General features: G+C 34.8%; 2 protein-coding genes across 2 annotated transcripts; one reads left to right on the top strand and one right to left on the bottom strand.

The window, feature by feature from the left end:
* The first annotated feature begins 9,010 nt into the window (after window positions 1–9,010).
* On the top strand, window positions 9,011–13,937 carry LOC122041425. Its single transcript, XM_042601099.1, has 3 exons — window positions 9,011–9,445; window positions 10,322–10,408; window positions 13,524–13,937. The coding sequence occupies exons 1-3, from the start codon at window positions 9,092–9,094 to the stop codon at window positions 13,662–13,664; spliced, it is 582 nt and encodes a 193-aa protein (XP_042457033.1). The 5' UTR covers window positions 9,011–9,091; the 3' UTR covers window positions 13,665–13,937.
* Window positions 13,938–14,228: 291 nt separating this feature from the next.
* On the bottom strand, window positions 14,229–16,007 carry LOC122041424. Its single transcript, XM_042601098.1, has 2 exons — window positions 15,773–16,007; window positions 14,229–14,545 (listed from the first exon to the last, which is right to left on the bottom strand). The coding sequence occupies exons 1-2, from the start codon at window positions 15,990–15,992 to the stop codon at window positions 14,391–14,393; spliced, it is 375 nt and encodes a 124-aa protein (XP_042457032.1). The 5' UTR covers window positions 15,993–16,007; the 3' UTR covers window positions 14,229–14,390.
* Between the last annotated feature and the right edge of the window lie 100 nt (window positions 16,008–16,107).

Below are 16,107 nucleotides of genomic sequence, written 5' to 3'. Positions count from 1 at the left end.
AAATTTTAAAAGATTTTTAAAATATTTTTAAAATAATTTTTAAAAGATTTTTAAAATGTTTTTTAAAAGAATTTTTAAAAGATTTTTAAAATGATTTTAAAAGATTTTTTAAAGAATTTTTAAAAGATTTTAAAAAGAATTTTTTAAAAACTTTTAAAAGAATTTTTAAAAATCTTTAAAAATTTTTTAAAAGATTTTAAAAATATTTTTAAAATGATTTTTAAAAGAATTTTTTAAAAAAAATGTAAAAGATTTTTAAAAGAATTATTAAAAGATTTTTAAAAGATTTTTAAAAGAATTTTTAAAAGATTTTTAAAATGATTTTTAAAAGTATTTAAAAAGTTTTTTAAAATAATTTGAAAAAGAATTTTTTAAAGAATTTTAAAAGATTTTTAAAATGATTTTAAAAAGAATTTTGCAAAAAATATTTAAAAGAAATTTTAAAGTATTTTTAAAAGAATTTTTAAAAGATTTTTGAATGAAATTTTAAAATAATTTTTAAAATATTTTTTAAAAAGATTTTTAAAAGAATTTTTAAAGGAATTTTTTAAAAGAATTTTTAAAATATTTTTAAAATGATTTTTAAACGAATTTTAAAAGAATTTTTAAAATAAAATTTTAAAAGATTTTTGAAATGATTTTTTAAAAGATTTTTAAAAGAATTTTTTAAAGATTTTTAATAGAATTTTTTAAAGATTTTTAAAATGATTTTAAAAAGAATTTTTAAAAAAAAATATAAGATTTTTTCTAGGATTTTTAAAAGAATTTTAAAAGATTTTTTAAAAGATTTTTAAAAGAATTTTTAAATGAATTTTAAAAGAATTTTTAAAATACTCAAAGGTAGTGTCCAAGGTGCCTCAGACTCCATTTGAGGCACCTCAAGCTCCACTTCGCAACCAGCTAACTCATTTGCATCCAAGGCACCTCCAAGCCCCATGGAGGTGTCTCGGACACTATTCATCCCAGGGAAAACCTTGTTATTTTGTACCTGCAAGACATGTTAGCCCCAAAACACAAACATATCTTACAAAACAAAGTTAGCACAAACGAATGTATTAAATAAAGTGTTCAACAGTCTCCGGACTGTCCGGTCCTGACTTCGGATTTCCGACCGAAAACCCTAGGTCGAACCGATGCCTACTGTTCCCTCTTCCGAGGAACGCATCCTCACCTACTCCACTCAGGAGAGTTTACCTTTTCCTCGGCGCTCGATGCTTCCGGTCTTCATGCTGGACGTCCGGTCCATGACCCGTCCAGACTTCTACCCGGTTTGCGACACCAGGATTTCAACCTAGGGTTACCACCCCCTAAGATTTTTGCCTGAAGCTCTAACCCGCCAATGCTTTCTGCATAGAGTTACCACCCCTTATGACCTAGGGTTACCGCCCCTAGGATTTTACCTTTGCCTAACCGCAGTTAGGACTTTTGCCTAAGTACACTTAGGACTTCCCTGCAAAGCTCATTCATACATATTAGAAAATAAAACACCTTAACTTTGAACCCTTTGACATAAACAAAACATTGGTTCGATCGTCGGATGCTTCCCGCATCAACAATGTTGAGTTTTTATAGGAGCTCTAAAGTTGTTCAAAATGGTAAGATAATCAGACCTACGTTTCATAAAATAAGCTCAAGAATAACAAGTGCAATCATCGATAAATGAAACATAATACCTTGACCCCCCCCCCCCTTTTGTAGGAATATGAGAGGGTCCCCACACATCATAATGGATAAGATCAAATGGAACAGAAGAAAAAAGAAAAACTTTTAAAAAATAGTAAGGTAGAAAATTTGGCTAGTTTACAACTACTACAATTAGAAATATCAGGACATTTTAAAGGTTCTAATACTCCCGTAGAAGCTAAAAACTGCAAACAAGATGCTGAAACATGATGTAAACGAGAGTGCCACAAATAAAAATCAAAAGATGAACAACTTAGATAAAATGATGATAAATCCACACTCGAAGCTATCACTTCTGGTACTTTGAGTTGATCCAAAATATAGAATCCTCCTTGCCTACAGCCTATCCTAATCAGCCTATGAAATCGTAGGTCATGAACATAACAATTGAATGAAGAAAAAGAGATTAGGTGTCCAGACTCATATAATTGACTAACAGAAGTAATATTTAAAGTAAGATTCGGAATATAATAAATATTAGTAATAGATAAACAAGATGTAGCAATTGAACAAACACCTACTAATGACATGGGAGTACCATCAACAGTCACAATAAATATATATGAACTCGGAGAAAAAGAAACAAAAGATAAGAAATTAGATGGCATATGATGGAATACACTAAAGTCCAAAATCTATAATGATGAAAACATACCTGAAATATCAGACGATGACAAACTCATATGAGAGGGAGCTAACATGACAGAAGGCTATGAAGTAAGAAATTGTTGAAACTGCTCCAGCACGAATCAGATTTCCATGAAGCATCAGTATGACTAGGCATGTTGACAAAATGAATAATGCTCAGAATAACTAAACTATATAGATAATTTCCATTTGTGAAAAGTAGTGTCAAGATGGCCCGTGGTCACACAAAGAACCCAAGACAGAAAAGGATGTCGGCACAGAAATCAACAACACAAGATGTCGGCGCCGAAATTGGCAAAAAAGGACATCGGTGTTGAAATCGATTGGACATGGCGTCAGCGTCGAAATCGACAGAAAATGACATCAGTGCTGAAATCAACAGAAAAGGACGTTGACACTGAAATCGACAGCAGGCAGGAACAACAGGAAGCAACAAATAAGGGGCAATAGAAAAATTAAGTCAGGAAAGAAGAACCTCGCTTTTATACTATGTAGAAATTAAGAAGAGTATAAAACCTTATATAGTTGAGTTAAGAAACCCTAAAGCTTAAATAGGAAAGGGAAAAATACTAAATTATCCTAAAAGCTATAAATAAATAAATGTATATAATCTAATACGGAGATCCGTATACTCCTCCTGCATAAGGCCAACTGGCGATCGGGAGGAGTTCTCGTCGCCGCTCTCCATTGGGGGGTTTCTTGAAGCTTCCAGACTCATCGAAGTGAATTTATAACAAAATGAAAGAAACATTAAATTGTTCATGCAATATCCCCTAGGTTAGGTTGATCAGGTTGACTAAGCTTGAGTTGGCTCAAGTTTGAGTTTTAATGTTTGGGTTTCGATGTTTGACAATACATGGAAATTGCAGGTGCAATCATTCATTTGGGGAGATTGTTGATACAATTCCCCTCTTGTCAGAGTTTGATCAGACTGGTGTGAAGAGAAGTCAAACAAGTCAAAAGGGTGACCGGATACTTGACTGGGAAGTCCTAACTGGAGGTTAGGCAGTTAAAAGTCTTGATGAGTGAAGCTAGGCAGACGAAAGTCCCAGTGAGTGAAGTCGGGCAGTGGGAAAATCCTAGTGAGTGAAGCTAAATGAAAGTCCTGGTGAGTGAAGTCAGGCAGATGGAAAGATCTAGTGAGTGAAGTTAGGCAGATGAGAAAATCCTAGTGATTAAAACTAGGTGAAAGTCCTGGTGAGTGAAGCCAGACAGATGGAAATCCAGGTGGGTCAAGGTTGACCGGACATCTGGTGTTGGGAAGTCCAAGTAGGTCAAAAGATTGACTGGATACTTGGCACGAGGAAATCCAGATTGGTCAAGGGTGACTGGACATTTAGTGAAAAGTCCAAGTGGATCAAAGGGATTGACCGGACACTTGGTGAAGAAGTCCTAGTAGGTCAAAGTTAACCGGATGCTAGGCATGATGTCCCAACATGTCATAGTTGACCGGATGTTAGGTTTTCAGGACCTTGGACTTGATTTGGCAAGTCACAAGTATATCAATCGAACTGATCGATTGAATCATGGTCCAATCGATCGGTTGATTGATTGGATGGGTGCCGCGAAGAAACCTTGGCCCAATCGATCAGTGGATCGATTGGGAGTAAGTGTTGCGAGCACAGAAGCCTTCCCAATCGATTGGGAGCCTCGAATCGATCGACTGATCGATTGAAGCGCTGGAAATCACGCGATAAGCCTTGAATCGATCGGGCGATTGATTCAGGCGATATCTAGAGAGCACAGAGGCGCTCTAAATCGATCAATCGATCGATTCAAAGCCTCCCCAATCGATTGAGAGTAATTCAATCAATTGGAATTCGACCGTTGCGCAGGTTATAGCCGTTGGCGAGCGCTTTTCTCTACAGTGTTTTGGCTTTCTTCTCCGCATAATCACAGCGACAATCATAACGATCTTCTCCACTACTCATCGCCAGTTCTTAAAGCTTCTTGGAGCAAAGTGTTGTTGCACTTCTAAGGTCAAGAGGCGTTCCAAACAAGAAGGAGAAGTTGTTGGTTGCTACTCGAAATACCGTACCGGTTCCCCTGTACAAAAATTTATACAAGTACTGAACCTTTCCTAATAACCTTTGTGTTCTTTATAAGTTAAACTTGAATCGCAAACAGAACTTAACATTATTGATTCTAAGTTCAACTTATCTGCTCTTAGAGGTTAGACTTAATATTATTAATCCAAGTCCGACCTATGTTACAAAGTTGATTAAATATTTATTTCTAAAATTGGCTTCCAGGTTAAACATGGCGAGGCACTATGCCTCTTGGGTATGAGATCATCCATCACTTCCTTGACAAAGCCTTTTAAAGAAATTCAATATTTAATCTCCTTATAGTAACCCTAGGTTTAACCGCTAAGAACAATCGAATCACAAGATCGAAAAATAAAAGAACACTAAGTCAAAAAACAAATACAAAAACGATTGCCTCTTGTGTTGGTATTTCAAGAACTATACAAAGAACATGAACTAGTTATGATGCGGAAACAAATAACTAGTTATACCTTTCTTTGTAGCTTATCAACCTCTTGATCTTCTATTGTATTCCTCTCCTTCTCTTGGACGTCGTGTGGGCGGCAATCTACCAAGATGAAATTCACCCAAGCTCCTCCTTTTGATCCAAGACTCTAGCCACGAAGGGATGCCAAAATAGGAAATCTCCTTTCTCTACTTCTTCCCCACCAAGTAACCGACCACCAAGAAGATGAATCTTGAAGATCCGCCGACCTTAAAGGAAGAAAGCAAAAGAGAAGAAGAAGAAGAAGGAAGAGATTCGGCCACCAAGACTAAGGCTTGTGTGCCGCCGGCCCTTAGAGGAACAAAAGTGTCGGCCACACAAAGAAGAGAGGAGAAAGCCTAGGTTGTGTCTCCTATGAGGCACCCTCTCCCTCTCTTTTATAATCCTTGGTCTTGGTAAAAAAGGAAAGTTTTAAACATAATTAAAACTTCCTTATTTGTGGCCTTCATTTAAAAAAAAATTAACAACAATTAAAATCTCTCTTTTAAATTTCCTATTGTACATGATAATAAAGGAAAGTTTTTAAAATTAATCTCTCTCTTTTAAAACATGTAGACAACTACAAAAAAGGAAAGATTAAAATTAAAACTTCTCTTTTAATCATGGTTACAAAAAAAGGAAAGATTTATCAAAAATTAAAATCTTTCTTTCATATTATAGACAACTACAAATAAGAAAAGATTTCAAATCTTTCTCTTAATCCTTTGTAGAAAAGTTATAAAAGGAAAGATTTTAAAATTTAAAACTCTCTTTTAAAACCATGTGATTGACATCAAATAAGGAAATATTTTATAAATTAAAATCTCTCTTTTAAGAAAAGATTTTAAAAAATAAAAACTCTTTTAATTCCTTTGTGTGGGTCGACCCTTTTGCTTGGGCACCAAGCATGGCCGGCCACTATTTAGTATCTAAGCAATGCTTGTGGCCGACCCCTTGCAAGCAAGGCTTGGCCGACCCATTACTTGGGTAAGAGGTGGGCTTTAGGTGGATATAAGGCTTTATATAAGAGCCTACAATAGGGACCGAGAGGAGAAATTGGTTTTGGTCTCCTGATGAGCTCGAGCTTCCTGTGTTCGCCTTGAACACACAACTTAAGTTCATCAATAATAACTCATACCACTAAAGAGTTATTATTGAACTACCGCACCAATCTCAAATTACATTATGGACTCCATTTTATCATGAGTGTGTTAATCTCCCTGTATTTAAGATATCGAATGTCCACTAATTAAATGAGTTACTGACAACTCATTTAATTAATATCTAGCTCCAAGAGTAGTACCACTCAACCTCATTGTCATGTTGGACTAAGTCCACATGCAGGGTTTACATGACAAACCTTATGAGTTCCTCTTGAGGACATTATCAACCTATATCACTAGGACACAATTTCCTTCTATAATCAATAACACACCATATATATAATATTATTTCTCAACTTATCGGGTCTATTGATTTAATGTACTAAATCTCGCCCATTGATAAATTAAAGAAATAAATACTAAATATACGTGTTTGTTATTATATAAGGATTAAGAGTATGCACTTCCATAATAACTGAGGTTTGTTCTTTCATGTATTCAGTATAAAAAGAAACTACCTCAAATGACCCTACTCAATACACACATAGTATACTAGTGTAATTTTATAGTTAAGATAAACTAATACTAATTATACTACGACCATTCCAATGGTTTGTCCCTATCCATCTTGGTCGTGAGCAACTATTTATAATTTATAAAGAACTGATAATCATGATCTTCTGTTTGTGACACCACACACCATGTTATCTACAATATAAATTATATGGACAATCTACATTTAACATAAATGCAGTCATCTAACCAATGTGATTCTTATTTCTAAATAAATATTTATAAAAGCTAGACTTTTAGTATGCATTCCAACAGAAGCTAGCTAGGGTCATTGTATAAAATCTTGTAAGATTTACTTATATTTGCTTCTTCTTTTCTTCTTGTTGTTGTGTGAGTTTGTACGAGGTTTCTCCGCCTTCGATTGTGACAGAGAAGGAGTGCTTTTACTAGTGAAGAGTGTGTCGTGTGTGGATCCTTGGATTAGTCACCTCTTCTTAAAGTGGATACCAAGTAAATCCTTGTATTAACGTTGTATTTTTATTTCTTGTTTATTTCGTTGCATATCATCACCAAGAAGCAAGCAACGACGAATACGACGAGCTATTCATCCCCTTATCACATTTTGACCCTAACATAAACAATTAAAAAAATATATTTATTAAATTATTTTTTAAAAAATAAAGAAAAATAAATTATTATCCAAATTTAGTGGAAGGAGTGGGAAATTGTAGTGAATTATTAACTTTAATAAATTTGAATAAATCTCACTGATAATAATAGCTACAAATATATGTTGCAAAAATAAAAATTCTTTATTTTGTTTTTGGAATCATCTAGATAATGCTCCATGTCTCCATTTGTATTTTTTTTATAGTGAATTTATAGTGAAATGGTGATTTCGTTGTTTTTTTTCCGGTGAAAGCTTTATCTTTTTATTCCATTTATATATTTTTTTTATCCCAACTATCCATTAGATTATTTTCATTAGTATAGTACGCCTATATTTTCTATTTAAATCCTATCTAAATTTGAACCAGAGCCTATTTTAATAACTATAAATCCATAACTACTAATTTACTATATAATTTTAACCATTATAATTTTGTAATTACTATAAAGATATGATAACTAATAAAATATATATACCAATTAAATTTTTAAAGATCATAATTTTTTATTCAGAGTTAATTATAAAGTACATAATGTATTAAATTAAAGGTTGTTCAGAAATTTATATTTGTTATGAGTGTAGGGCTAAAAAATATCGTTTAAAATATTTTTAGAGGCTTTGAAAAAAAGTTTAATTTTCTTTATTAAGATTTTTTTCTATAATGTATTAATTATGAAATTATAATTGTTATAATTATTATAGTGATAGTCAGAGCCGATCCTAGATTTTAAATGATCCGATGTAAAAAAAATCACCGTTCATATTAAAAATAATAAAATTAATACTATAAAATAATTTTATTAATACAACACAAATTAAATTTATATTTAAGGATTTTAGGATTTATACAAATATAAATAAAAAAATATCAGCGAAAGAGGAAGAAAAGGAGTGCTTATTGCTCCGGACTTATTTTTTTAGATGTTTTACTAAACAAATTTTATAATATTTTAAAATTTATAATTAATTTTTTTTAATTTATTTTTTTGGTACATTGTTTTATTAACATTTATTTTAAAATATCTTACTATTTTATTAAAAATCTCCCCTTTACTAACTAACTTTGGTGAAGCCTAAAATGAATTTGCGTTACTGTCCTTTTTTCTATTCACACTAAAAATAATTTCAAGGTTTATTAGTAATTTCACAAGTGAAACAATCAGTGATATAGAGTTCGAGACTCAACTACGATGTATTATTATGAATTGTTATCATTATTAATTTTCTGGTTGTTTTATATAAAAAAAAATAAAGATCTCTTTAATCCCATATCTTAGAATTGATAACATTATGATCAAAGAATCTTCTATAAATATTTTAAACCGACGATGTTAAAAAATATACTTTTCTTAGTTTCTTTTGCTTAGATAAGTATAATATTAAATTAAAATAATTTTTTTCATAGGAAAACTCATTACAGTAATTTATTGTTGGTGTCTGATCACACTAGTATATATGAAAAAATAGGATCATCTTTTAAATTAATTATTCTTTCAATAAACGTTTTATTAGCATATAATTTAGGAAAACAAAAAAATTATTTAAAAAATATGGGCCCCACTTAAGGTGCGGAGATATGCGGAATAATAATGATAATAATATTAAATGATAATTATAAATAATTTTAAATAAGATAAGATTGTATTTTGTTAAAAAAATTTAAATTAAAATGGGACACCGACTATTTGGAAAAAAGGTAATATATATATATATACTTACTTTTTTGAACAAATAACTTTCTCTATAATTTGTTTAAGTAAATCGATTACATAAATGAGTTATGGAAATTTATTGTAAATTTATATGGTAAAAATAAACAAAATACTGCAAATTTATTGATAATTCTAAATTTTTAGACATTTTAAAAAATAATGTGTTATGGAGATATGAATAACATTTTGGTGTTGCGTGAAAGATTTTCAGCAGGGCACGACGCTTCTCTCGCTCTTGTTCGTCTTGTCCAATGTCGATTGAGGTGATCGAGATCTCTTCCTCCGACGAAGACGGCGAAGAAGAGTTCGAAGAGAAAGTGAAGACTAAGCTCATGGCGAACAGAAGCACGGGAGGGGCTTCTTCGGGGGCAAAGCAATACTCGATCTGGGGATCAAAGAGAGTCGAGGAACCGTGGGAATGGGATGAATACGAAGAGGAAGAATACGAGTACGAAGAAGATGAGGTGGAAGATGACGACGACGACGATTGCTTCATTCTCCCTAACAATCCCTCCCTCGGTGACCAACTCGATCTCAGCCGTCGTCTAACCCTCGACAGCCCGCCGCTGTCAGATGACGTCGCGATCATTGCGGAACGAGGCAAGGTATTGTTTCCTCTCTCGACAAACCCTAGAAAAATCACGAAGCTATATGCGATTTCGCAGCAAAACTGTACTAATTTACTAAAAGGAACACTCAAAAAAATAATCTTTCAAGGAAGATCTTCCCGGTCTACTTTGTTCAAAGTGAAGTAGAAAAAGATATTCACCTTTGGAACACTCAGTATAAACATGTTTTTTTTTTTTTCCTGCTGTTCTTGTTGTGTTGTCGGGATCATCATAAAGGGGAAAAAAAAACCTAAGCTATCCAACATCAGGCGACTGCAAAATCAGGTTTTTGTCAGGTGAATTGGAAGCTCTCAATAACATCGATGCTCACTAAGTTCTCAAGTCATGTATGGCATCATGTACGTTCAATTCTAGAGATTGTTTGAGCACCTAATCACCAATTTTAGATCTGTAATAACAGCTGCTGTATGGTTTTTTAATATGCATATGTAGAACTTTAGAAATGTTGTCTTCTTCTGTTGCAATTTAAGCCTCCAAACAAGGATTGCACAATCATACAGGGGAAAAAACCCTTAGCAGTCTAACATCAGGCGACTGCAAAATCAGGTTTTTGTCAGGAGAATTGGAAGTTCTCAAGTCCTGTGTCATGCACTCTCAATTATATCGATGCTCACTAAGTTCTCAAGTTCTGTACAGCATCTTGTATGTTCAATTCTAGAGGTGGTTAGAGCACCTAATCACCAATTTTAGATCTGTTACTGTGGGCTTTTTAGCATGCATATGTAGAACTTTAGAAATGTTGTCTTCTTCTGTTGCAATTTAAGCCTCCAAACAAGGACTGCAAACGCATAATTTAATGATACAGCATGTGACTAAAGTTGCAAGTTTAACATTTGAAGTGGACAATTGCAGGTCGCTTGTAGAGATTATCCCCATTCAAGGCACTTGTGTGGAAATTATCCCTTCATCAAGACACCCCACAAAAGCCACTGCCAAAAGGTGATTTCTTTAACCCCTTCATTTAGTTAAGCATATCTACGATTCCCTAGACTTATAAATGGAGGTGAGAAGAATATATCAAAAGGATGGACATGTTGGAACTTTCGGGCCGTAAAAATCGTTTTTTGCGTTGCGGAAACCCCGAAATCCCATGCCACCGGATCCGTGCGAAGATAAAATTTCGTGTACATCTTTTATAATCTAGATCTACTCTAGATCTACATGGTAGAGATTTATACCTTTGGTGCGAAGCCCTTCGCTTATCCCGCTCATCCAAGAAGATGCCGGATCTCAAGGGTGTCAAGTGAACACCCCTCTATGTGTATCCACACGAACGATTAGGTGGAGAAAAAAATCTCTTAAGTGTGCTAGCACTCAAGGAGGTTTCGGCCAAGGTGGAGGAGAGGGAGAACAAGAAGAGAGGAGGAAGAAGATGGAGTTACACAAGCACACCAAATGCACACTTAAGTAGTCGGCCACTTAATGGAGGAGTTTTTTATCTCCATGGTATACCAAGGGTCACAACTCTTGGTCTCCCTCATGAGGTGGCACACACTCATGTAACCTTTGATGATGTGGCACATCATTATTGGTTGGCCCTATGCCAAGTCACAATGACATGACATTTGGTCAAGTCAAGGTCAAGTCAAACTTGACTCTTCATCTTCCCTCTTAAGTTAAGTTAAACTTGACTTAAATTCTCCCATGGTTGATCAAATCCAGCCTTTGATTCAAGTCAATTTAATTTAGTGAATCTCTATCCATTAAATTAAATTGATTCAATGAGTCATAATCTAAATTAGACTTATTAGACACATGAATCAAATTGAGTCCAACTCAATTAGTCTAATTTGGATTACTCTTAATCAAATTTGGTTCATCACATGAACCTAATCCTCTTGGTCCATCATATGAACCTAATCTCCATCTAATTGCCCTTTGTGTGTGACCTATAGGTTCTTGTAACGTTGACAATGCTCCTAAACCCATTTAGAAGCATAAGTAATGAGCGGTATCTAGCAACACATCATTACTACCCAAGTTACAAGAATGTTGAGATCCAACATCACCTTGTGACTACTAATTGTGACTCTTCACAATATATGACAATATCCTTCTATTCTTAACATCTAGATTGATCAATTTGAGGCATAGACGGTGTCATCCACTGATCAATCTAAATCTTGAACTCCAAGTAGACTCACTCTAATCAAATGAGCTCAATATCTTATATTGACTCATTTGGGCATGACCATGCACTTAGTGGTCTCACTCTATCAAGAATAACGATGTCACTCCGGTCATATAGGAGGGATAGATCCCATCTACATCACTCACATCCCTCCGCATAATTTGTTACATATCCAGTAATCGCCTTTATAGTCCACCCAGTTACGGGTGACGTTTGACGAAGTCAAAGTATGTAACTTCTTATGTAGGAAACCATGGTGACTTCAGGTCCAAGGACTAATAGTCATACTAATAGTCACATGAGAAAGTATATAACACTCATATAATGATCCATGATACTTTCTCATGACGGGTCATTCAGTATACATTCTCCAATGCATACCCATGTGTCAACTTGATATCCCCATATCCATGACTTGTGAGATCAAGTCATCAAGTTGACCTACATGCTAGTCTCGTTGCATTAACATTGTCCCTGAATGTTAATACTTGATTAGGAATGATTTAGAGTAGTGTTCTCTATATCATCTCACTATCGATTCAACCAATCAATTGATATAGATAAGAACCTTCTACTCAAGGATGCTATTATACTTAGTTATTTGGCACCAATACAAGTAAGTATAATAACCACAAAGAAATGTCTTTATATATATACTAGAATATGATACAACGAGTTCATACAACAATCATCAAATGATTGGCTCTAGGGCTCTAACTAACAGGACATTGTATGTTGAAACTTTGTTCTTGGATTCCTTTTAAGTCCTTGCAAGTTCAGAAGCCTTTCTTATGTTTTCCCTGCTATTTCCTGCAAATATTGTTGAATGAATTGCTTAAAGATGATGATGAGGATTAGCTTAAGTCCATCGCAAGCCATTCCCCAGATATAAAACTTTGATCTCTGCTTAATGATCACTAGGCATATATGTCACCCCCTTGCTTTAGGTTTCAGGATTAAACATTTTGTTAGAAGTTTTACCCTGCTAACCGAAGTAGTATTAACTTAAACGAGCCATAGTATTCATCCAGCTAATAGAAGGTAAAAATTTATATACTCAGATAAAAAAAGGTAAAAATTTCAATAATTTTAATCGTATGCTCTCAAAGTACCATTTATTACTTTCTTATAGGAGACATTGCTTAGTTGAACTAAATGAAGCATAAATTCTCAGTAGCAGTTATGTTATATATCTTCATTTTTTGAGAATATTTGCAATCAAAGCAGAAAAGTACAGTATGCTGCAAAATCATGATGGCAAGTTCCTAACATTCTTCCCTAAAAAGACTGTTTTCTTTTCATTTTGATCAGGAAAGTAACTGTTTTCTTTTCATTTCTATATAGGAAAGTAAACTGTGTTATTGAAATAGTCTGTCGTTGCTGATGAAAATAAATATATTGCAAGTAGGCCTCAAAGACGAGAGCTCAAATTTAAGTCTAAATCTTCAGGTTAGCTTTCTAACTAGGAAGACTGTTGATTTGCTCAGATTAGTCTACGGTTGTAAATGAGTGGAGCCTAACTGCGTAAACACTAGAGATCAAGCCAAGCCAAGCTCAATATTAAGTAGATGACTTTGTAAACCAATTTGCTGATGGAGTATTCATGAACATTAAGATGTTTAGTTTGTTGGAAGTTCCTTCTATTATCTCATCAAACTTAAAAAATATGCTAAAGATTGGTTAGGTAGTTATCATTTTTATAATAAACATAAATAAACTCTTATTAGCATCATCAAGATTGATTCTGTTCATCAACGAAATCAAAACATCTTATGGAATGTTGATGAATTAATCTGTTGGTACATCGAAGACACTTCTCTCCAGCATGGCATTCTATTTGTGATTTCTAATTCAGTCTTATACTTCCATTTATCTGTCTATTTGATTCTTACGACCGTACGATTTTCACTATAATTGCTGCAGTGCTACTGCTATGTTTGCGATGAACCTGCTCCTTGTGACCGATGGGAAAAGCACTGTGAAGCATCGGACAAGCATATTTTATGGAATGACATGAGGAGAGACCATCGAGCAGCTCGGCAAAAGGTTAAGCCTGAATCATAGTTCCCTCTTGGTAAGTAGCTCAAATGCTAGTTCATGGGCAAACCTGAGTGTCTTGACAGAAACAATGGTTGTGTTTATCAGATGCTTTTGCTTTGTGAAAAGGTGGACTATCAGCGATTAAAAACCTTTTTTTTTTTTAATCATGATCATGCAATTGTTGAAGAAAAGGTGATATCGTTGTACAATTAAAAGCCTTTTAACTTCTCCAGGGCTGCTAGAATAACATAATTTATCTGCCTGCCGGTATTCAAGGGTGATATCATTCATTCCAAATGATTCAGTATCGTTAGCTCCAAATGATTCAGTATTGTTAGTTTTATGGTAAGATATAAATAAATAAATTACAAAAGATATTTTTTCCTAACATAATGGTCATCCAAGTAAACACATCCATCATATATTGTGGAGATATAATTAATAATTCATTTTGGAAAATAATAATATCAATGCAAAATATTTACCGAGGAAGGAAAAAAAAATTATAGAAAAAATATACATTATTCTTCTTTGGCTGTGAGACAAGATAATTATTTGCTTTCTATCACTTTCTTCCATTTCCACAAATTAAAAACATTATTTCCGATCTAGATAACTAGTTTGTTTGTCAATTAGGCATTATACAGGGAATTTTCTACAGCCATCTGCAGTATTAGACAAGCAAAAAAGCATTCATATAAACTTAAATATGAACGAAGAAAATACATCAACAGCGGAACGATGGAACATTCACTCATTCCTTTTTACATATGCGGAATGTTCACTCATCGTCGTAGGAAACATGGAAATCAGTGGTGCAGCCGGCTGCATCTGGGTCCTCAGCTCCGCAGCAGTCGTAGAATTTGGCAGCATAAGGTGGATCATTCGGACCAAGCTCGTAGTACCTTCAAAGTTCAATGAACAATAACAATTGTTTTTGAGTGAACAAGAATCGTTTACGTAGAGCTAATGAGAAGAAATAGCACAAGTTTTTTGGTTCCGAGTTGAGAAAATTGAAAAGAGCATACCCAGAATGGAATTTACACAGTTAGAATATATTTGGTACACTAGTAAACCAAAGAGGGAGTGATTGATACATTATACGAAAGGCTCTTATCAACAAGGAAAATTCATAAGAAAGTTCAATGTGCAAAAACCAAAATACCAATAGAATCATTGAACCCGTTCGGTTGTACTTATTGAACTAACAAGCATGCCATGTCTTCCAACTAGTTGAGGCTTGTTATCGCAACTTCTTATCCTATCATTTTGAGCTTGTAGGCTTGATCATATCTAAACTATTCTACATCAGCCCTTTACCTCTTCTAAAATGTGGAACCGCCACATCAGCGGCCCCCTTAGAGCCGAAACCCTTTACCTCTTCTACTTGCATCACGCATCTACCTTAAAGCTCTAGTACTTCCCAAACTTGGGCTCTGTTTCCTTGGAGGGAACGGAGAGGAGAAAGAAAGGTAGAAGTAAATGGAGGGAAGGCAAGTCTTTCCTCGGCGTTCAGAGATGCAAATAGATGTTGTGGACTGCAATTTTGCTCCCTCACACTACCCAAATCGCAAGGTAAACAGGTCAAGGGAATGGCCGCACACTCAATCCCTCCCCCCTCTTCAATCTCTCCATGCAAGTAAACAAAACCTCGGTTATGCACGTTTATAGTGAGATTTGATATTTGGAACAAACCCTAGTCATGGGACTCAATCATGGAAATATGATCCTAATTCAGAGGATCTTATATTAGATAAGAGCTAAGAACTCAATCCATACATCGATATTTTAACCACAATGGATGACCAATGCACTTTATGCATATGCATATCCAGAGGAATTGCATGTTCAATTGTGCTTGTGACATCAATCTCTCCATTCATCAGTAGCAATTCCGTAAGAGAAAGTAATTCGCAAATCAACCAAAGTTGCTTGTAATCGCACTAAAAAAGGGGAATGGTTCGTACAGCAATCAATATAATATACCAACTAGTTTTAAATCTCTGATGAGGAAGAACCGGCGGAATCTCGATCTAGAAAAGGTAAAATCAAGGAAGCTCCTACTTGAAGAACAAAGAAGTTTCGGAATCAAAGGATCGTTATTGATTAGGGTCGGGGAACGATTAGCATACCTCTTCTGGTCGTCGTGCCTGCGACAGACGAAGAAGGAAGGGTGAAACCGGCACGAGGAAGTCGTATTGTAGGCAGCGTCGTACGCACGCTTGCACCGCCGACACAGCTTCTCCCTCCGCCCCGCGCCGCCGGCTCCGTCCTCCTCTTTCGCGACGGCCGAAAGTCCTTTCTCCGTCTCCATTTCAGAATCCGAGATCCAAAAACTGTTTCCGTATGCATTTACGTCGGCCTCTCGGGCCAATTATGGGCCACAAATCGGCCCGGTCCGTGGTCCCTTATCCAGCCCAAATGAGGGCCAATTTGGGCCGCAACCAATATTATTATAGTACCAGCT

The sequence above is a fragment of the Zingiber officinale genome, chromosome 2A, assembly GCF_018446385.1.
Source record: "Zingiber officinale cultivar Zhangliang chromosome 2A, Zo_v1.1, whole genome shotgun sequence".
In the NCBI taxonomy this organism is placed as follows: Eukaryota; Viridiplantae; Streptophyta; class Magnoliopsida; order Zingiberales; family Zingiberaceae; genus Zingiber; species Zingiber officinale.
Note: the sequence above shows the minus strand (reverse complement) of the source record. Positions and strands in the feature narration are given on the sequence as shown.

Excerpts from the sequence above, each read along its gene's own strand:
- LOC122041425 (XM_042601099.1), top strand. The coding sequence starts at position 9,092 with ATGTCGATTGAGGTGATCGAGATCTCTTCCTCCGACGAAGACGGCGAA. Across the intron at positions 9,446-10,321 it reads TCATTGCGGAACGAGGCAAG|GTCGCTTGTAGAGATTATCC; the intron begins GTATTGTTTCCT and ends GGACAATTGCAG. Across the intron at positions 10,409-13,523 it reads ACAAAAGCCACTGCCAAAAG|TGCTACTGCTATGTTTGCGA; the intron begins GTGATTTCTTTA and ends TAATTGCTGCAG.
- LOC122041424 (XM_042601098.1), bottom strand. The coding sequence starts at position 15,992 with ATGCATACGGAAACAGTTTTTGGATCTCGGATTCTGAAATGGAGACGG. Across the intron at positions 14,546-15,772 it reads AGGCACGACGACCAGAAGAG|GTACTACGAGCTTGGTCCGA; the intron begins GTATGCTAATCG and ends TGAACTTTGAAG.